Source organism: Acinonyx jubatus, chromosome F2, assembly GCF_027475565.1.
Source record: "Acinonyx jubatus isolate Ajub_Pintada_27869175 chromosome F2, VMU_Ajub_asm_v1.0, whole genome shotgun sequence".
In the NCBI taxonomy this organism is placed as follows: domain Eukaryota; kingdom Metazoa; phylum Chordata; class Mammalia; order Carnivora; family Felidae; genus Acinonyx; species Acinonyx jubatus.
This window is the reverse complement of record NC_069394.1, coordinates 1,751,128-1,771,220: the sequence shown is the minus strand read 5'-3', so window position 1 is coordinate 1,771,220 and position 20,093 is coordinate 1,751,128. Positions and strand designations below refer to the sequence as shown.

General features: G+C 61.9%; 1 protein-coding gene across 11 annotated transcripts in view; it reads right to left on the bottom strand.

The window, feature by feature from the left end:
- Positions 1-7,244: 7,244 nt before the first annotated feature.
- LOC106989384 (maestro heat-like repeat family member 5) overlaps positions 7,245-20,093 on the bottom strand; it is a 30,670-nt gene continuing 17,821 nt past the window's right edge. For 8 of the 11 annotated variants that reach the window (XM_053208232.1, XM_053208236.1, XM_053208228.1 and 5 more), the window contains 12 exons: positions 19,535-19,642; positions 19,003-19,147; positions 18,500-18,684; positions 18,000-18,137; positions 17,699-17,810; positions 17,312-17,455; positions 16,573-16,749; positions 15,605-15,760; positions 13,439-13,561; positions 7,938-8,040; positions 7,665-7,739; positions 7,245-7,414 (listed from right to left, as the gene is read on the bottom strand). In XM_053208232.1, the coding sequence (XP_053064207.1) occupies positions 7,314-7,414; positions 7,665-7,739; positions 7,938-8,040; positions 13,439-13,561; positions 15,605-15,760; positions 16,573-16,749; positions 17,312-17,455; positions 17,699-17,810; positions 18,000-18,137; positions 18,500-18,684; positions 19,003-19,147; positions 19,535-19,642 (1,567 nt within the window). In that variant the 3' untranslated portion in view covers positions 7,245-7,313. The remainder of the gene's footprint in view (positions 7,415-7,664; positions 7,740-7,937; positions 8,041-13,438; positions 13,562-15,604; positions 15,761-16,572; positions 16,750-17,311; positions 17,456-17,698; positions 17,811-17,999; positions 18,138-18,499; positions 18,685-19,002; positions 19,148-19,534; positions 19,643-20,093) is intronic. The other 3 variants (XM_053208233.1, XM_053208229.1, XM_053208234.1) reach the window with 3 other exon arrangements.

Genomic DNA, 20,093 nt, shown 5'->3' with positions numbered 1-20,093 from the left:
CCACGGGTTTGGTTAATTTGTTAGAGCGGCTCCCGGAACTCAAACACTGTACTCATTCGATCGCTGGTCCATTGTACAAGGATGTAACTCAGAACAGTCAGACAGAAGTGGTGCGCAGGGCGAGGTGTGGGGAAGGGGCGCAGCCATCCTCCCCGTGTCACCAGTGTTCACCGATCAGGACGCTTCCTGAACCCCTTCCTTTGGGGGCATTAACGGGGCTTCGTTACGTACGCATGACCGATGAGCTCATTGGCTATTGGTGATCGATTCAGCTGCCAGCCCTTCCCCTCTCCCCAGATGTCAGGGGTGAGACTGAAAATTCCAAACGTCTAATCCCACCGTGGCTCCCCCCCACCATCTTGAGGTGAGGCCCGAAGGTCGTCTCATTTACACAACAAAAGATACCTTTCGGGGGGTTTCTTCACTTATGAACCCCAGGGTTTTAGGAGACGCCATCTCAGAAAGGAGGCCCGAGACCTAATGATGCTTGTTACAAATCACAATGTTACGTCAAGTCCCCTTAAATTTCATGCCTTCCCTCTTGAGCATATTCTTCCAAAGTCCTTGCAGCCTGTCCATGGTAATGGTCTCTCTTTGCACAAGCAGAAGACTGAGCTGCCCCCACTCCGGGCCCACCGGCCCACTGCCCCTGCCATGTGGTCACCACTGCCCCCTGCAGTCCCGGTCTTGGGTGTTTATTTATCCCTTTTCTCCCCATAACCCTCCCTAACCCATAAACAACTACTCTAGTTTAGTTAATGTGTCTATTTCCTTTGTAATTGCTCTCAGGAAAAAAAAAAAAAGGAAAAAGGTTTTTTTAACTTTTGGAACTAATTTTAGGCATACAGAAGAGTTACAAAAATAGTACCGAGGCTCTGTATACCCCTCACAAGCTTCCTCTAACGTTAACGTCTTACAAAACCGTGAGACAGGGGCGCCTGGGTCGCTCTGCCGGTTGAGCGTCTGACGCTTGATCTCGGCTCAGGTCATGATCCCAGGGTCGTGGGACTGAGTCCTGCATCGGGCTCCGTGCTGACCATGGAGGCTGCTTGGGATTCTCCCTCTGCCCTGCCCCACCCCTGCCACCGTCTCGCACACCGTCTAAAATAAAAATAAACTGTGAGACAGTTATCAAAGTGTACGGATTTTAAATTTATTTAAATTATATTATATACCTCATCTGTTTTGACTTTTTTCCACTAAGCATTTTTTAAAAACTTTTGTTTAATGTTTATTCATTTCTGAGAGGCAGAGAGAAAGAGAGAGAGCATGAGCAAGGGAGGGGCAGAGAGAGAGAGGGAGACACAGAATCTGAAGCAGGCTCCAGGGTCCGAGCTGTCAGCATAGAACTCACAAACCCGTGAGTTCATGATCTGAGCGGAAGTTGGACACTTAACCAACCGAGCCACCTGGGCGCCCCCAACCACTAAGCACTTTTTAAAAAAAATTTTTTTTTAAAGATTTGGGTTGCTATGTGTGTACTTGATCCGTTTTCTTTTTTTTTTTTCTTTTTCTTCACATGATTTAATAAAAACAATACTGCCCGACGTATATCCTGATGAAGCTACATGTAACGACACACTCCGTGCATGCTGGCGCCGATGTGCCTGCCGGAACTTTCCATGCTTTACCCCCACTTTCCTGGGGCACACATTATGTACAGTTAAGCCCCACCCACCTCAAGTGCTTGAGGAGTCTGGGCAAATGCACACACGTGCAGAGCCAGCCCCGCGGTCAAGGGTGCGCCGGCTGCCGGGAGACACCCACACCTGCACGCGCAGGGGGACGGGGCGCCGGCTGCTCTCCTGCGGGGCTCGGGGCTGTGTCTCGTGGGCGGCCGTCCCCCGTCAGCCTGCGGGCTCCTATCCTTCCAGACGAAGCCGTGGCAAAACACAAGTTGTTAAGAAGTCTAACATCCACTCTTCTCCCTTGTGGATTGTGCTTTCGGTGTTAAATCTACAAACTCACGGTCACACACGACGCCATGCAGGTTTTCTCCTGTGGGACCTTCTAGAGGTTTTACAGATCTGTATTTTACGTTTCGCGCTCAGATCCACTGGAATTCACGTCTGTGACCGGCGTGTGGGCTCCGTCTGGATTCTCTTCTTTTTTGAACGTGGAGGTCCAATTATTCCAGCATACTTGCTGGAAAGACTATCATTTCCCCCACTGAATGGACTTTTTCTCTCTGCCAGACATCAGCTGGCTGTAATTGGGGGGGAGGGGGGGGGTCTATTTTGTTCCACTGACCACCGCGTGTCTTCTCGTGCCAAAACCACACTGCCTTGACATTTCATTCTTTTTCTGTCTCCTGTTTCTCTGTTGAGACGTTCTAATTTTCCATTTATTGTACGAGCTCCTAGGGCTTGGTTAAGTCGTTGATTCAAGGTCTTTGATAATTTCAACACGTGTTATCTCTTAGTTGGTATCTACGGAATGCCTTTGCCCTTGCACTTGAGATATTCCTGTCCTGTCACATGGAAGGAATTTTGGATTGCATCCCGGACACTGGTATTTATTTGGTTGTGACGCCCAGTCCTACTTGAATTCTGAGAGGAATATTGATTTGGGGGAGGGGACGTTTTTGCAGGCAATCAGATAGGCTAGGTTCCTGCTGCCAGCCCCACTTTCCATGAGCTGTGGTCCTAAGACCAGGTGGGTTTTCAAATCGTTCCCCAAGCTCTTGAGACCTGCCTTGTTTGTGCACGGGGCAAGCCCGGGACCTGGGCAGGTCTGCCCTTTAGATCAGCTCTAAAAACCTCTACATGCTGTTTCTGGTTGGCCCAGAGCAGGGTGAGCCCAGGGTACGCGCATGACTTCATGTGGTCGCTCCCCCAGACCCCTCCTCGTGGAACTTCCCAATACTTCTTAGGGGGCCCCCACCCCCACTCTAGCCTTCTGGCTAGAGAGTTGGGACTTCAGCTCGCCCCTCAGCGGTGCACCTGCTCTAACTGGTTCTGTCTCCCAAGCCAAGACCACAGAAGGAGAAACACAAAAAAGCAACTCCCTCCCCGCAACCCCCTTGGGTTCAGGTGTCTGTACCGCCTCCTTTTCAGAGTTGCTGGGGACTGGGGCAGAGACAGAAAGCAGACAGAAAAACAAGGGCACGGCCTCTCCTTTCCCTGTCACGTTAGGACCCCCCCCTCTTCCAGCTCCCTGCGCAGAACAGGGGGCTTTCTCTCGAAGCTCCTTCTGTCTACACCTGCTGCACACACCCAGGCTTGGGGCTGGCTGAGTGCAGTCCAGGAAGTACCAGGGGAAAAAACAGGGGACATACCACCAGCTCAGTGGTGCTCTGAGGTCTACACTCCACCTGCTGGTATTTACGAAGCCCTCAGAGAGCCCTCCATGCATGACACCTGCGAGTTTCAGCCACGTTCACCAGAGAGGCCATGTGGAGTGCGCGGGCTCCCACCCTGCCCAGAACCGGAACTTCCCACCGTTCCGTGGCTCCCCGTGGCCTACGTTCCCTGTCCTTCATCTGTCCACTTTTCAAACCGTCGTCACAAGCACCACGATGGTGTATGTCCCCCCACAGACCCCCTTTTGTATGAGGATTGCCTGACACGGGGCTCAAACTCACAAACTGCAAGATCGTGACCTGAGCTGAAGTCGGACGCTTAACTGGCTGAGCTCCCCAGGCACCCCGAGCATCGCTCTCCTTTGTAAATGCAGGTGTGGACTGCCGGCTTACCGGGTAGGTGCATTCTTAACCCAGTGTGAGGCTGTCAGAACGTGCCAGGCCCCTCATAACCGCAAGTTCTCGCCAGCACCAGGCATCGGCCGACTCCCTAGCTGTTGTCACCCAAAAAGGCATAAAGTGAAGCATCATTTGGTGGAACGTGTACCTTCCCAAATCATTAATGAGTTTCTGCACCTTTCCGAGTGAATGCCTGTTGGCTTTGGGGGCCCCTCCCGTGTGACTCGCCTGCTCATACCTGGGACAAGTTTTCTGTGGGACTGCCTCCTCACCGACCGCTCTGCCTGCCCCAGATCTCGGTTCCGGCCGCCGCAGGTTTCTTCGTGCTGTCACCGGTGTCTGCTCTTTACCTGCGACGTCCGTCGCCGCTCACAGGCCGGGCTGCGGTGCCGCCGTGGGGAACGCTGCTCCAGCGTCGCGGTGACGGCCTTCTCTCTTTCTGCAGCTGTAGTATCGGGTCTTTGGGGCTCGTGTTGGTGGAATCGCATACACCCGTTTTTGCCTTACGGTTTATTCTTCCGAAGCTTGTTTTTGAGGCCCTTCATTGTCCACATTTTATTCTGTTAACTGGCAAGCCTGTCCTTGCACGTTTCACTCTGGAGCCGCCTCCTGCGTGGCGCTGGTCGGGAACCAGCTTACTTTCTGTCCACCCAGTGAAACGGTTATTCCCGACGTAGCCACTGAAATAACCCACCCTTTTCCTATTGATTCGTTCTGCGGTCTTTCCCGGAAGCTGACTACGGTGCGTGTGAACACGAATCTGTCTGCGAGATGTCTGCTGCTCTGTGGATCTGTTCTTCAGCCAAAACACACTCTTATTTTTTGCTCTTCCCGGTTCCTAAATTTACTGCCATGACTTTACAGGATGTCTTGCATTTGGTAAGAGCCTAGCAGCGGTGGCTTGCCTATCTCGAGGCTGAGCGTTTGGTGCTTACGTATTTATGATGGGTACAGCTCGTGTGCTCCCTCCCTTGACTGGTACCCACATCCGGTTTTGCCCATTAGAACAGTTTTTGCGTCTCGGACTCCACTTTGCCAGCTAACCAGACTGCTGACACAGCTCTCTGGTTCCTCTGCGCTCAGGACGTCTTGCTCGGTTCCGTGTCTCCCTTGGGCCTGTCTGGCTCCTACAGGCTGACCTGGGCCGGGGAGCCAGCGACTGGTGCAGGCGGGCGCCTAGCGCATCCGGTCTTTGTGCACCTCACCTCCACGCTTGCAGCCCGGCAGTACTGGGTTTACAGCTCCAGGCGGACAGTCACTGAGCCTTGTCCTCTGCCGCTGCCCCAGGCAGCACCGTCGGCCCCAGGGGCTCCGCACCCGCGGGCGAGATCGCTTTCTTTAGTGTTCTGTGCGGTCTGTGTCCGGGGGTATCTCACTGCGCTTAGTAGGTGCTGCGCTTCCTACCACGGTGGACGCGGGTCTCCCATCAAATCTGGGGAATCTCTATTCGTTTTCCGTGCAGCCTCCAGTCATTAATTCACAGGGAGAACCTCTGGCCCCTGAGACTCTAATTCAGGGACTGCATTTTTCCTCTCTCAGGTTCTGATTCTTTTCCAAATCTGCTGGGCTATTTTTGATAATTCTCTCCCTTTGGTCATCGTATGGTTGCCTTTTGTCCCTTTAAAAATTTCCTATGGGATCATTTTGCGAACCGTATTTGTTCATTGCGGTTCCTCGTCCTGGGAACATCTATCTGCAGTCCCCAGGGGCCTGAAACCACGGGGCTTCCTGTTCTCGCTCACGGGCTGCTTTCCTCCCGTCTGCGACCTTCTGGCCGGAGCCCGAGCGGCTCCGATCAGGCGTCTGTGCGCTGAGCCCGGGAGGTGGAGCTCCGTCCTGCCAGGCAGCTTCCTGCTCACCGCTGCTTGCAACCGGTGGGCGACGCGGCCCCCAGCCCCCCCCCCCACCCCTAGAGTCCAGGCTGCGCGCATCAGGCCCCCGCTCCCTCCTCCCTCACTTGGGGAGCCAGGCCCTGGCCCCACCCCGGGGCCCCCAGTCCTCAGTGTCTTTCCACCCACCATTCCCATTGTTGGCTGGCTTTCGGCTACTTCCATTCTTTTGCTTTTTGCTTTTAAGCTTTTGGAGGTTTCCCTCACTGTTCTCAAGAGTCAGCAACCCATCCGAAAGCACATTTATTGTAATCTAGCCAAGGTCTACTTGTATTGTCGCGGGAGGCCACTTTGGAACACCTAGTCTGCACGCCGCAGGCGTCGGAAACTTCTGTTCTGGCTCGTGTCCCCACGGCCGACCCCAAAGTGCTCTGGAGCAAGACACGGATTCCTTCCGCGGTCCCCACGCCCTCTCTGGAGGCACACTCTGCTCCAGGCCCTTGCGACGCCTCACTGCCCGTCCTCTCCCCCACCCCTCCCCCCGCCAGCTGCCGTGTATCCTAAGTACTCTTTGCCGGGACACCCTCCTCAGGGGAACCACGACAAGCGGGGCTTCTCGTTCACAGCCAGCCTGCCTCTCCTCCCCAGACCCCAGCGCCCCCCCAGCTCGGACCGCCCCCCTGCCCCAGGCCCTCCTCCAGGGGGCACACGCCCTGGTGCTCCCCGCCCGGCCTCCCCGCCCTGGCCACCTAGTGCCACCACCACGCGGTGCTCGGATGGCAGGAGCCGGGCCGTGCCCGGCTGCCGGGAAAGGCCGTGGGGTGCGGCCACACTTCTCTCCCACCAAACACCGCCATGGGCTCCCCGGCTCTGGCACACGCAGGCCCAGACCCGAAGGCATCGGCAGCTGCCCAGCCCTCCGCCCCCTGCCCGCGGCTGGCAGAGCGCGGGCCCCTGCCTTGGCTCACACGGCACCCTCTGCCGAGACGGGCTCCCGCTCGGTGCCTTCCGCCCCTGACCACTCCCTGGTCACGTCCTCCAGGCTGGCCTCCAGCTGGCCCTCTCCACAAAGCTCCCCTCACTTCCCTGGCTGGAGGCGGAGTCTCGGGGTGGTCCCTGGGCCCCCGGACAGCTGTTGGGGTGCACCTGCACTTCTCTCCGAGGGCCAGGGGCACCCCGGGAGGACGCGAGCTGTGTCCCAGGCATGGTCTTAACTCGCTGGTTTGACTCACGTTTACCAGGCGATTACCACGTGCCCACATGCCATCCCCAGAACAGCCACAGTGGGTAAGGGGGCCGTCGGACACAACCGAAGGGCCCCTCGCTGCGGCCCGGAGCAGGAGGGAAGGCTTTGCCCTGCCCACTTGGGCTAGGGAGAGGGGGCGGGGCAGGCAGGGAGGCCAGTGAGACCAGGCACCGAAAGGGCAGCACAGGAAGGTGGACACAGGGCCCCGAGGGTCTCGGGGCCACGCGTGGTGCAGGAGGGGAGGCTGGGGGGCTTGGACCACGGCAGGGCAGTGGGAAGATTCTAGATGCTGGGGATCGCCGGACCTGGGGAGGGCTGGGAGAGGTGTCAAGGCTGACCCCCAGGGCTCCGGGCCGAGTACCAGCAGAGCTGCTGAGGACCCCACATCCTGAGCGTCTGCGTCTGGAGGGGAGGCCACCCAGCCCTACTGAGGGGGCTGCAAGGCAGCGAGAGCCCAGGGAGGCCAAAGGGAACTCTGTCACATTTAATAGAGAACGTCAAACACACGCCGGGAACCAGCACGACATCGAGCCACGGTTCAGTGGGTCACGTACTGGGACAGCTCCCAGATGTCCTCCAGGAAGCTGCTGTAGAATCTGCGGCTCATGGAGTCTGGGTCCTGCTTCAGGATCTCCAAGTCTGCACAGAGACCCCCGGGGCAGGGGAGGGCAGGGGGCAGTCTGCTGCGGGAGCTGAAGGAGGAGGGTCCAGGGGGAGGTGCACAGCCGTCCCAGGAGCCCTGTGGGGTGGATGTGGGGAGGGGGGCACAGCCCTGTCCTGGAACCGAGTCTCAAGGAGGAGACGATGCCCCGTTCTGGGGACAGGCCGGCTAAGGGGCCTTCTTAAGAGCTGGGGAACAAAGAGCCCCCTGTGCTGGGCCAGGGCTCACGTTTCCTGAGGGTCCTCACGTCAGCCTTCCTCAGACAGATGCAGAGGTCGGGAAAGTAGTCCTGCAGCATCCCCCCTGCACCAGGGACGGAGGGCGGTGGGCACGGGCGCCTCCCTGGCCCCTGGGGGAGGCCAGCTTGGCCCCGACAGGAGACCGGCCCACCCGACCCCCGGACACGGGAGCCCGGCCCTCCCGGGGGCAGCTCTGGGCTCTGAGTGGTGGGGGCTGGGTGGGCACGGTGGGCGGAGCACAAGACCAGGGGCCAGCACCCACGGATGAACTTCATGGCCGCCTGCTTCAGGTTCCTGTCGGGGCTGCTCAGGTAAGTCAACGCCTGCATGAGAAACTGGTGGTAGTTGCCAAGGTTGCTCTCCACCTGGGGAGGGGAAGAGATGGGCCCCACAGCTCCCTGTGACGCCGCTCTGCCCGAGGCCCCCTGCCAGCCCTGCAGTCCCAAGACCCATGGCGCCCCACCCCCCATCCCACCTCGGGCTAGGCCTGTGTCAAGGGACCTGGGACCCTGCACTCTGTCACCTCTCCCCGACATGTCCTCCGGGAGGCCTCCCCTGCCCCTCCCACCCCCCACCCTCCCCAGCTTCAGCAACAGACCCAGGGCCAGTCAGAGCCAAGAGGAGGCAGGGAGGTCTGCTGGGCTCTTCTGCACCAGGACTGGAGCCCAGCCTCTCTTGCCGCCCTCGCTCGCTCCCCTGGGCTTCTGCTGTGGACACGTGGGGTGTGCGGCTGCTCTAGGAGGGGACAGCAGGCTCAGGACGGGACGGCCCCTGGACCGAGGATAAGACCAATCTAAGGACGGGGGGCAGGGGACGGACGCAGCCCAGGCTGCTCGTCTCCACTGCTGGCCCAAGCTGCTTTGTGGCAGCACCCTCTGGGCCTTTGCAGGATTATACACCGGTTTATTTTACCGTCCAAGCCTGCTGGAACCGGCTTTTCTGCCACCTGCATGACAAGAACGCCGGCCCCCTCGCCTCAGCCCCCAGGCCACCCTGGTGGCCCCCTCGCCTCAGCCCCCAGGCCACCCTGGTGCCCGCACTTCCCGCAGGGACCCTTGGCCACTGTGGCGCCAGGCCGTGCTCCCCCGAGGGGCGCCCGCTTCAGGTCACCCCTGCCCGGCCTGGCCGTCCTCTCTCTGGCTGCGCCCTGGCCGGGCTGACCCTCGGAGCTGCGTTTCCGCCCACACCAGCTTCCCTCCACAAACGTCAGACCAACACTGCAGGTGGGAGGTCCAGGTTCAGGCACCAGGCGGCCTGAGGCCCCAGCCCTTCACCCCCGCTCCCCCCCAACCACCGTGATCGCCTGTGCCTTCTTGTCACAGACCCACATTCTGGGATTTTGGCCGTCAGCTCGTGACCTTAAAAAGACAACCGCCTTCCTGCTCTGTGCCCGTTCTAGGACCACCCCCAGAGCTCCGAGCCCCCTGAGACGCACTCTGGGCTCTCACACCCTTTTCCACTCAGACACCAGGACTTCCTGGAGGAGGCTGATCCCTGGAGAGAACAGGCACTAGGAAGGGCCTGGAACATTCTAATGCTCTCAGAAACAAGGATGCCTATGGACAGAGAGTCCAGAGACAGAGCTCACTGGAAACAGGATCCAAGTTCAAGACAGGCCAGGTGTGACAGTCTGAACAATAAAGCAATGACACCAGCAGCGGTAACAGTGCCTCCCTGGAAGGAGCGGGGTCCTTCGTGAGCTGAGGGACCGGCTGGACCACCTCTCCCAAAAAAGATCTGTTGATTCCTAACCCCCAGACCTCAGAATGGGACAACACTCGGAGATGGGGCCTCTGGAGGCAATGCGGTGAAATGGGGTCCCCCAGTGGCCCCGACGCGTTACAGGTGGTGCCTTAGGAGGGGAGGCGCCAGCGTGCAGAGAGAGCACCTCGGGCGCAGTGACACTCGAAGCCAGGGCAGCGCCGGGCCCGGGAGAGGGGCCTGGCAGGGGCCGTGGCCTGGCCAGCACCGTGCCACAGGCCGCGGGCTTGCAGAGCCGGGAGACAGCAACGTCTGTGGTCTAGGCTCGCGGAACCGTGGCACGGGGGCCTTGGGGACCCAGCAGGCCATCAACTCGCAGCACTACTCCAGAGGCAGGAGTCAGCAAGAAGAAAACAGGAAGGAGGTTTCTGTAAGAGAAGGGAAACTATAATAGATTTAACTTCGGTGCTTAAAAGTGAGGGAGCACTTAAACACCGGCGTTTTGGTTTTTTTCTCTGTGATTGTTGAAAAGAAGGCCTGGCCGTGAGCCTGGGCCCATACGAGGAATCGGGACAGAGGGAAGGCAGAGCTATGAGCACATCACGTGGCCCACGTGGCCCAGGGGGCCCGGGGCTCAAGGCGACCGGTGGCCGAGGTCAGCCGGGGCAGGGGGGCAGGGCTCAATGGCACACCCCACAATGGGGCACGAAGACGTCCCCGGGGAGGGCTGGGAGCATCGGGACTGGAGAAGCCCTAATCCACACGTCTCAAATCTTAGAAAATTCCAGAAGAAGGGGCTCCTAGCAAAGCTGACGGACTGGAAGTATCGGGATGATGGGAAGGAGTGCCAGCCGTGCGCGACCTCACGTGAGGCTTCCGGGAACCACGCTGCCGCGTGGAAAGGAAACCATACGGGGCAGCGAGCGGCCCAAAGGCAGCGGGCCAGGGCAGAGGACAGTCACTGCGGGAGGAGCCCCTGCCACCAGCAAGCCCAGCCGCACTGCCCGACTAGGGGCGTCCTGAGCCCCTGCCAGCCGAGGCGGCAACTGCTTCCTAAAACTCCAACTCCTGGAAGGTGGGAAAAGGGGAAAAATGTGCAAAGCCAGGAGAGTCCACGTGAGAAGAGCAGGAGGGGGGCCCAGAACGGAAGGCGGGGAGGACGCACGTGCCCATGGTCTCCGGGCTCCCCCCGGTGCCTGAGCTGTCCCCGGGACCCCTGTCACAGCGAGGCTGCTAGTGGGGGCTCAGAGCCATTTCAATGGGTCTGAAACCCACAGAAAAATAAATGTTTGAGGGAAACGTACTTGGTTAAACCTGTGAGTATAACTCAATAACGCTGACGCTCTAACAGACTCTAACAGACGGAGTGTTTAATAAATTGGTAAAATCAGGGGAACCCGGGCGGCTCGGTCAGTTAAACGTCTGACTTCGGCTCAGGTAATGATCCCACCGTTCTTGAGTTCGAGCCCCGCGTCGGGCTCTGCGCTGAGAGCCAGGAGCCTGGAGCCTGCTTCCAATTCTGTCTCCCTCTCTCTCTGCCCCTCCCCTGATCGCACTCTCTCTCTCCCAAAATTAAGTAAACGTTAAAAAAAATAAATTGGTCAGATCGGTCAACTAGGTACCGAGACACCGATGGCAAGCACGGACCTCTCCACGCGCTCTCCTCAGCAACCAGCTAAACACAAGTCCCCAAGGGCAAAAGCGGGCAGGACAAGACCGGAACCACAAGCACGTGACAGGTGGCCCCGCTGTCCCTGCACACGGGCTGAGGTGGGCATCGAGTCCGGGCGCCCGAGGTGTCTCCGTGGAAGGAAAGACCAACCTCACGCCCAGGACGCCAGAGGCAGGGGGGGGACCTGACATCGCCCACGCACCTCGGGAACCAGACCAGAAGGACCCCAAGGGAAGGCACAGGGACACCAAAAGGGAGTCTCTCTCTCCCTCCCCCACCCCAGGCCTGAGTTAGGAGCAAGAGAAAAGACAAGTTCCTTGAAAAGCCTCAGCCACGGCCTGGAGCCGCACGAGGCCCTGGGGCGGGACTCGGGCCGCCCGCACCCACGACACCTCAGAGACGGGATGTCACTGTAACATCCACCCCGCGGCAGCACAAAGGTCTCTGACAGACGTACACAGAGAGACTCGCAACCCAAAATGACAAGGGCAGGAAACCCAACCCGGGCCACACCCCCGAGGCGGAGGCCCTGGCGCCCACTGGAGCGTTCTCTCCCCTCCCAGCTCCAAATTCACCCCTGCTGTGCACTCTGTGAAAGCGGACCTGGGCCCCAGTGTCATCCTCGCCAGCTGGCGCGAGGGCACGGGGGCAGCGTGGGGACACAGGAGGGGCTCCCGCCCTCGATCCCGCGGGCACCCCCAGGACTCCTCCCCCACCCCCCGGGGCCGTTTCACAGCCGGTCTCCTGTGACCCCTCCCCGTGCGGGACGTGTCCCGGCATCTCGGCGGGCTCGGCTCTGTGCCACACCAGCTTCTCTGCCACGCAGGGGCGTAGCCATGCCCTCGGCTCTGGGGGTAGGGGTCCTCCTGGCCCGGGGCAGGGGCTCTCCTCCACTACGTTGGGACATGCGACATCACGTACTCCCGTCCACGTCCACGCGCCATCCCTGCGGTCCCGCGGCCTTCAGAGTTGGCTCCCCCGCAAACCGACCAGCCCCCTCGCAGCCCCCGGGCCCGGCAGCGGTTAACCACCCCTCACGTTGACCTCCCCCTGCTCAAATCGCTGTGACGTCTGTCTCCTGAACGCATCCTAGGGACACAGACGCTGAGCCCCGATCACAGCCACGAGGGTCAAGTGCGGCAGCCCCGCGGGCGCCCGCGGCCTGTGCCTCGGGTGACGCGTCACCGTCATCAACCACGGGGGACAGCCTAATGCCCAGAAGCGCTGCACGCAGTTTCCCGCGGGCAGGGAGCTGGGCATTGCAGCTGGTGGAAGGTCACAGCCACCCCGCGCCCCTCCGGGCACCAGCGCGGCTCCAGGGCGGGGAGGGGCTTCTCCATCAGACCCGAGCACAGACCGTGGGAAAGTAACACGTCCGGCCACAGAACTTCCGCGCCAGCAGAGACACAGTAAGTAAGCACGGTGCAAGAAGTCACAGACTGGGCAACAGCAATCACAGTACAAACAACTGGCCAAGGACCCACGCCTGGAGCCTGCGGAGAATTTCTCATTCGCACAAAAAAACACCACCGGCACGCGGCGGGCGAAGCGCTCGGCACGGAGCCCCCGCCAGCTCCCCAGCAAGGTGGCGCCTACCAAAGTCACTGCCCTCCGGACCCTGAGAAGCCCCGCTCCCTTTCTCCGGGCACCTTCACCCCCAGACCGTAGCCTTCCCCACTTCTCAGGAAACGTCTGCCGTCCCCCAGCCGCGGCGGGGACCCCCAAGCCCCCGCCCACCTCGACCAGATCCAGTGTGGCCCGGTGCGCCAGCCTGCCCGCCACCAGCTGGAGAAAAGCCCGGGATGGGGACCGCGGTCCCCGAGCGCTGGGGAGGGGTCCCAGCCGGGCGCTGAGGGTCTGGACTCAGAAATAAACGGACCACCAGAAATCAGAGCTGTGGTTTCTTGCTCACCCGCCCCACGCACACGGGTCCCCTCACACGAATCCTCAGCAAGGCGTGTGGGCCCAGGAACGTCCGTGGGGTCCCGGTGCGGCCACTCCCGGGTTCCCAGAGCTACGGGGCCCTCCCCATGTCTGCACTGGGACATCAGTGGGCGCTACGCTCCCCAAAGGCCCCTCCGCAGCGGCCATGGGAACTGCCTCCAGGTAGGGCTTCCCCGTCCAGGTGCGGTGGTCCCCACGTGGCCCTGGAGGCCCCCAGCTCGGTTACTGACAGAGGGGGCCCACTGAGGGAGGCTGAAGGGGCCAGCCCAGCACGGAGTGGGCCTCTAACCAACACCCGCGGGACCGAGTCAGATGCCACCCAAGAGGGTTCCTATATCACGCCCGTCCCCCTCTGGGTGCTGGGGGTGAGGACCCTCACTGCGCACGGCCCCCATCCACTTCCCCGGCCTCCCTGCCCCTCATCCGGGAGGGTGCCGACACCTTACCGTGTAGATGAAAACGTCGTTCTCGGCGCTGAGGCCACGACCCCATGCCAGCTTCCCAAACAGCTCCTTCCGGAACTCCCATTTCAGCAGGACAGCACAGCGCAGGAAGGTCAGCTTTGTCTTCTGTGGGCGCCACGCAAAGACAGACGGGTCACCTCCCTCCGCATCAACACCCTCCTGGGCAGAGACCGCAGGACAAGTGGCCCAGAGGCACTGAGGGCCCTGGCCCAGCAAGGACTCCGCTCACAGCCGCGCCCGGGCCGTGTAGCCTGCTCACACCCCGGAGGGGGCACAGGGTACCCCGCCACAGTGTCTTCACCCCCCCAAGCCCCGTGGGTGCCGTGCTCTAATTCACGCGAAAATTCGAGAGGCCAGTGGTCACCCTGGCCACCCAGGCTTCCTTCCTGACCCTGAGGGAGTCTCTCAAGGGCCGGGGGACAGGCACCCAGGAGAGGAAGGCCGGTCCCTCACTCACCAGTACCCAACAGCCCCGCCTCTAGTCTCAGAACTCCTTTAAAGGGCCCCTGTACCACCCACAATGGGCGGAAATCACCCCCAGGACCTCAGGCTGTGACTGTCCAGAGACACGGTCTCAACAGAGGTGAGGTAATCAGGTCCCTGGGTGGCCCTAGGGCAAGCTGTCTGGTGTCCTCACCAGGAGGGGAATCTGGACACGCAGACAGGGGGACGACCATGTGAGGACACGGGGAGAAGACGCCGTCCATGTGCCCAGGAGAAAGGCCGGAGGGGACCAGCCTGCCACATCCTCAACCCAGCAGCCCTGTCCGCGGCACTTGGTGGCGGTGGCCTGAGCCGAGACAGGCCGGTCCCCAAGCTGACCTCTCCCTCCCTTGCTGAGTTGAGGGGGGATCGGCCCACCTGGTTTTCACTCCAAAGCCCTCAACCTCCTCCTGAGTCCACCACGCCTCTGTCCCTAGGACACTGTGCTCCGGAGGGGGGGAGCACCTGTTTTTCAGCATCTAGGACGAGGCCCTGATCACAGAGGACCCTCCGACCCAACCCCGGGCCCAGGCCTGCCCTCAACTTCCTGTGTTCCCGTTAGCTCACAGAATGCACCGCCCACCTCACTCAGAGGCCCCTGGCCTCTGGGCCACTTATCCTAAGACTACAGCTTGTGAGGCTGAGTAGGCCGGCCTCCCCCAGGCAGCCTCTCCTGGTTTCTTTGACACTCTCCTCTGAACTCCCAGCTGCACCCCTCTAGCCCCCCCACCTGGCGACACCCCTGCCTTCTACTGGTCTCCCATCCACCCTTCCGTTCACCCCTTCATTTAGCTGCACATTCACTCAGCAACTGCCCTGTGCCAGGCTCCGGGCTGCTGGCTGGCTGTGCAGACCCAGACCTGATGCGGACCCTCTCCCAGGCTTGAGGCGTTCCCAGCCCGTCACACCACCCGTGATGGGTCCGGAGGGCTCCTGGATCTGGTGGGTCTGGGGCAGGGGCAGAGAGAAGCCCTGGGATTGAAGGAAGTCCCTTTGTGAGGAGGAAGCAGGAATTCAGGCAGTTTCCCAAGGGCCCCAGGAGGGGCTGGAGGGAAGGAGGTGGCCACGATCAAGAGGGCAGCAGGCAGGGCCTACTTGGCCGAGCCAAGCTGTTAGGTGACCCTAACAGTGAGAGCTGAGACCCAGGGATGGGGACCCAGGGCCAGCAGAACGCTGCTGAGGGGTGGAGGCCAGGAAAGCTTCCCTGAGCAGGGAGGGGGGGGGCACTTGGATGGGGTCTCAGGCGAGAAGCAGGTGTTCCCAGTGTAGAGGGGGGAAGGGGCACTCCCCGAGGCCAGAGCGGCCGCTCAAACGGATGATCTGGGAAACCTGGGGCCTGTGAAATGGCTGGTAGCTCCAGGGCCGCCCTATGGGTCCTCTGTGGGAGTCAGACACGGTGCCTCCCTGGGGGCAGTGCCCTTGAGGGGGGCACGGTCTGCAGTAGGCCCTGGGGAGAGCGGGGAGCGAGAAGGGCCCCAAACTCCAGGCTCCTGAGGCTGACTGCGTGTGTGTGTGTGTGTGTGTGTGTGTGTGTGTGTGTCGGGTGGGGGGGTGCTTCGCCGGCTCCTAGACTGGGGGGAGAACCTAGAGGTGAGGGCAGCGCCACCTTGGACGGGCCCTCTCCTTCCCTGTGCCTGTCGCCTGCAAGGCGGGGTGGCCACTCACCATGACCACCTTGGGGCAGGAGTCGGCCAGGTGGAAAAGCAGTGGCACCAGGGCCTGGAAAGCATGATTCTTGAGTGCCTGCTGGTACTTCTTGCCGCCGCTGTAGAGCACGTCTCCGTACAGGAGGATGGCCCCTCCGCGCACGTCAGCCTGTTCCTGCCGGCAGGTAGAGCCCTCAGCCGCAGGGCGGCCCCCCGCCCCCCCCCCACTCTGCCAGCCACCGCCCATCTCTCACCCTTCTTCCAGCCCAGGGACCTGCGGTGGCCAATGCGCCCTGACGCCGACGCCCGCCCTCTCCAGCTCTGGGACCGTCGGCTGCGCCCCTCCACCGCACCCCTCCACCGCACCCACCTTGCTGCCCGGGCCGCCCACTGGCACGCACAACCCAGCCTTCTGGGCAACTGGGGCGCCTTCTCCTCCTGCCACCCCCTCCGGTGGCTGCGGCCAACCCTTCCTCGGCCACAGCGACCTCACCCCCTCTCCCGGGCGGACCAGGCGCACCCTGCGGCCAGACCGGTCACTTTGAGCTCTCAGACCCAGCAAGAGGCCTCGGGCTTTGTGCTGGGGGCGGGAGGGGGGCGATGAGGACGCCTCGAGGCTGCGAACCAGCCCCTGCACCTGCACCACGGGCCTGCGCCCCCTTGCCGCCCCCGCCCATCCTTGCTCTCCTGGCCGCGGCCCGCGCCCTCCACGTGGGGGAGCACGAGGCTTGGGCAAGGTCATTTCTGAGGCGGCCCAGGGGTCTCCCAGAACCTACCTTCCTTGGGGCCAGGCTCCCGCCCAGGTCCACAGGACTTTACCCACAAGCCCCGGGGATGGGAAGGGGTGGGGGGGGTGGGGAAGCGGCCGCGGCTGCTCGGATTGGCTGGGGTGGCCGCTGCGGCTGCTGGGATTGGCTGGGGTAGCAGACGCGGCTGCTGGGATTGGCGGGCTCAGGCGAGATGCTGCGCCGCCGCTGCGCTCCTCACATCGTCGAACAGCTGCAGCAGGTGCTGGGCCATCCTGAGGCTGGTGGCGCCGACGCCCTGGGCCCCCAGGCGGTGCAGGATGTCACCCAGGATGTCCATCAGGCCCATGAGGTCCTTGGGCTCGGGCCCCACGAAGCCGTCCAGCAGCCCGGCCAGCCGGTTCCGGAGCAGCATCACCTGCGGGCGGACGCAGCCACTCCGGGGCCTGCCCCACTCCCTGGAAAGTGCCCTTCCCGACTTCACCACCGTTTCTATTCTACGGGTGTCGGCAACTCGGCGGGGCCGTGGCTGCCGCTCCCTGCCCACGCTGCCTCCTTTAACAATCCGCAGGGGCCTCAGCCCCAGCCCCCCGGCCTGCACCGTGCGGCATGGACTTGTTCTGGAAGGCCTAAAGGGCAGAAGGAGGACGTGCATCCACACCCAGCCAGGTGCCAGTCCTCTATGTGACGGGTGGCGCGTGAACAGGACCAGCTAGCAGGTGTGCTGTCGGGTAAGAGACCCCTACTAGAAAGGAGGCCAAAGTCGCAGACCTCAGAGCCCCCTCCGGCCCTGAAATTCTAGGATCCCCACTGCATGCAACGCAGCACCGTTCCCCAAACGTTCCCCCCCCCTCCTGCCTTGGACTGCCCTGCCTTCCCCACCCACCCCTTCCAATCTGACCCGCTGTGGAGGCTCTTCTCACATGCCTCCTCCTCCCTGAAGTCTTCCTGGGATAGGAGCGAGCAGCCCCTGCTCTCACCTTCTCAGGATGCATCAGGGCACTGCTGAGGCCCTTCAGGCTCATGGCCCGCACCAGCTGGTTGGGGTTGTTCAGACCCAGGCTCAGGAAGTTGTCCACGGTTCTCCGAGACATGTACTGGGTGAGCTCGTGGCTGTTGAGAAACTGAGTATTGTTGGCACTGTCAGCTACCAGGGAAAATGGGCCTGTGGCGCAGCATGAGATAGTGGGGTTAGACGTAAGGAAGCACTTCCAGAGAGCAAGCAGGTCTGACACGGAAGGCAGAAGTTAGGATACCTTTACGTGGGAGGGTTGGAGCGGAAGTCCAATTCTTTGAGCTTCCGAAGGGCCCGAGGACGCTGGTGAGGGGCAGGGGCAGGGGCAGGGCGGGGCCGAGGAGGGGCTGACCTCCGTGATGATGAGGATGGCCACAATGTTGTCCCGCTCCTCAGAGCTCTTCAGGGAGATGACCGCCTGTCCCAAGACGGCCTTGACCTCACAGTCATAGTGGGCCATGGCCCTGTCAGATGAGAGAGGCAGGCACGGGGGCCCTGAGGTCTCCATCCTTGGCCCCCATAACCCCCTGCTCACTCGGGGAGATGGCCCAGGCAACTGAGTCTGGAGCCCAGCTCCCAATATGGGGTGTAGCCTTCCCATGAGGAATGCTCTCTGGGGCCAGCACCACCCCCCCACCCCCGGCTGTGCACACCTAGCCAAGAGGGTCACCCCCTCGGTGTAGGTTTCCATGTGCTCAAAGAGCTCCCAGCCTCTCAGCAGCTTGAGGTAGGCAAACACCTCCCAGTAGTTGGTGGTCCAGAAGAGACCCTTCAGGGCCTCCAGGCATGTCCTAGGGGCAGGTGGGGGTGTGGGGAGAGGTGAGTCGGGGCTCGGGGCTGGGCTCTCTGCCTGGACCGTAAGGTCATCGGCGACCTCCTCTCCCATCTGGGCCCCGGTGAGCTGTCACCTTCTAAGCCTGCTCTGCCCCAGGATTCTCACTCCCGCTGGCTTTTGGTGGCTGTGCCCCCTGCTCCCTACTTGGGACTGAAAGCCTCCAGGTGGGGCCAGAGTGCATTCCTTTCCGGGTCCCTAGCCCTGAGCCCAGGGCCTGGTGCCCGCCAGGGGTTCTGTGGGTATGTGGAAGGAACCCGAAAGAGGGCACGGTTGGGGTTCCCCAGGGGGCTGGGCGCCGAGGCCCATCACAGATGTCACCTGCAGGGGCTGAGGGGCTTCCCGTCTAGGACATCCTCCTGGTAGTCTGAGATGCCGTCCACCACATCCAGCTCAAACAGGTAACGGAGCTGCGTGAGCAGGCCCACGAGGACCCCTGCGAAGGCCCAGCGCACCGTGGCCTTGTACTCCCGGATGTACAGGAGCTCATAAATGGTACCCAGGGCCTGCGGCGGGCGACAGAGCGGGACTCAGATGGGCAACTCTCCAGGGCCGGCTCCAGTGAGCAGAGGAGTGGGGAGCCACAAGCACGGGCGCCGCCCCCCCCAGGCCCAGGCCCCTGTCGCCTGTGCCTGCCTCGGGCCGGGACACTCCCGGGGGCGCTGGCCCCGCTCTGCTGGCCACTCAGCAGTCAAGAGGCCTCGGCTACTCTTGCCGAGACCCTCTGCCTGCCGGCTCAGCCAGGCATCCCACAGGGCACCTGGATGACAGCGTGGTTGTGGGGGCGGGGGGCCCAGGTGGGGACGTGGGGGGGTGCTGCTCACCAGCAGGGAGATGAGCTCTGCCTGCTGGGTGAACCTGACGAGCTCTTTGGGGGGTCGCAGCCTCAGCTTCATGTAGAGCAGGGTGAGGACCTTGCGGGCCAGCTGGGTGTTGTTGGCTAGGGCCTTCCACAGGGGTATGACCTGTCTGGGGAGGCAGGGGGCCCAGTGCCTGCAGGTGGCTGGCCATGCAGGGTGGAGGGGCGGGCGGGACGTGACCCTCAGGACAGCAGGATGGCCTGAGATGGCCTGGACCCCCAGGGACAGTGAGCCCTTCCATCTGCGGGGTCCAGGAGGCTGTATCCGGATGGGGCCCCCGCTCGAAGCCCCGAGCACAGGACAGGCTAGCTTTCCCTGATGTCGGTGCTGATTCCCGCTTTGCCGCACTCCTTTGCCACGTGACCCCAAACAGAGCCCCCGTCCTCCCCCCAACTTGTGGGGGTGGGGGCTCACCCCTCAGGCAAAGCGGGCAAAGTGGGTCTGCACTGGGCGTGTCTCCCTGGGGCGGGGTGGGGGGCGTGTGGGGCTCACAGACCTGCATCCCCCAGAACTCTGTTCCCTGTCCAAGGTGCTGTGGGCCTGTGACAAGCCGGTGCTCCCTGAGATGCTGTGGAGACACCCTGGTGCTCCAGTGGCCCTCAGACTTCAGGGGACACACACACACACACACACACACACACACACACCATTCAGGCTGCTTAGAACGGGGTCTCTACTCACAGGCCAGGCCCAGCATCACGGTGCTGGAGCTCATGACGTCCACACGGTGCAGCCTGGAAACCCAATATTGGCCCCGGAAGGGCAGGGGGCCCGTATGTGTGCTGGGGCCCTGGGCAGCTGGAGGGGGCTGTTTGGGGGCCAGCTGACCTCCGGCTCCTCTGCCAGATGGTCTCTCAGGGTTCTCCTGGTCTGAGGGACACTCCCATGCCGAAAGCCCCCTCCGGGGACTAATGGAGCCTCCACCTTAACCCCTCAGCCTAGAACACCTCCGGGGACCCCCTGGCCCTGGTTCGGGAGTCTGGGAAGGAGAGTGGAGTCTCTCTCACTGGAAGGGCCAGTGTCGTGCATGCCGCTGCCTGGCCAGGGATTCTGTG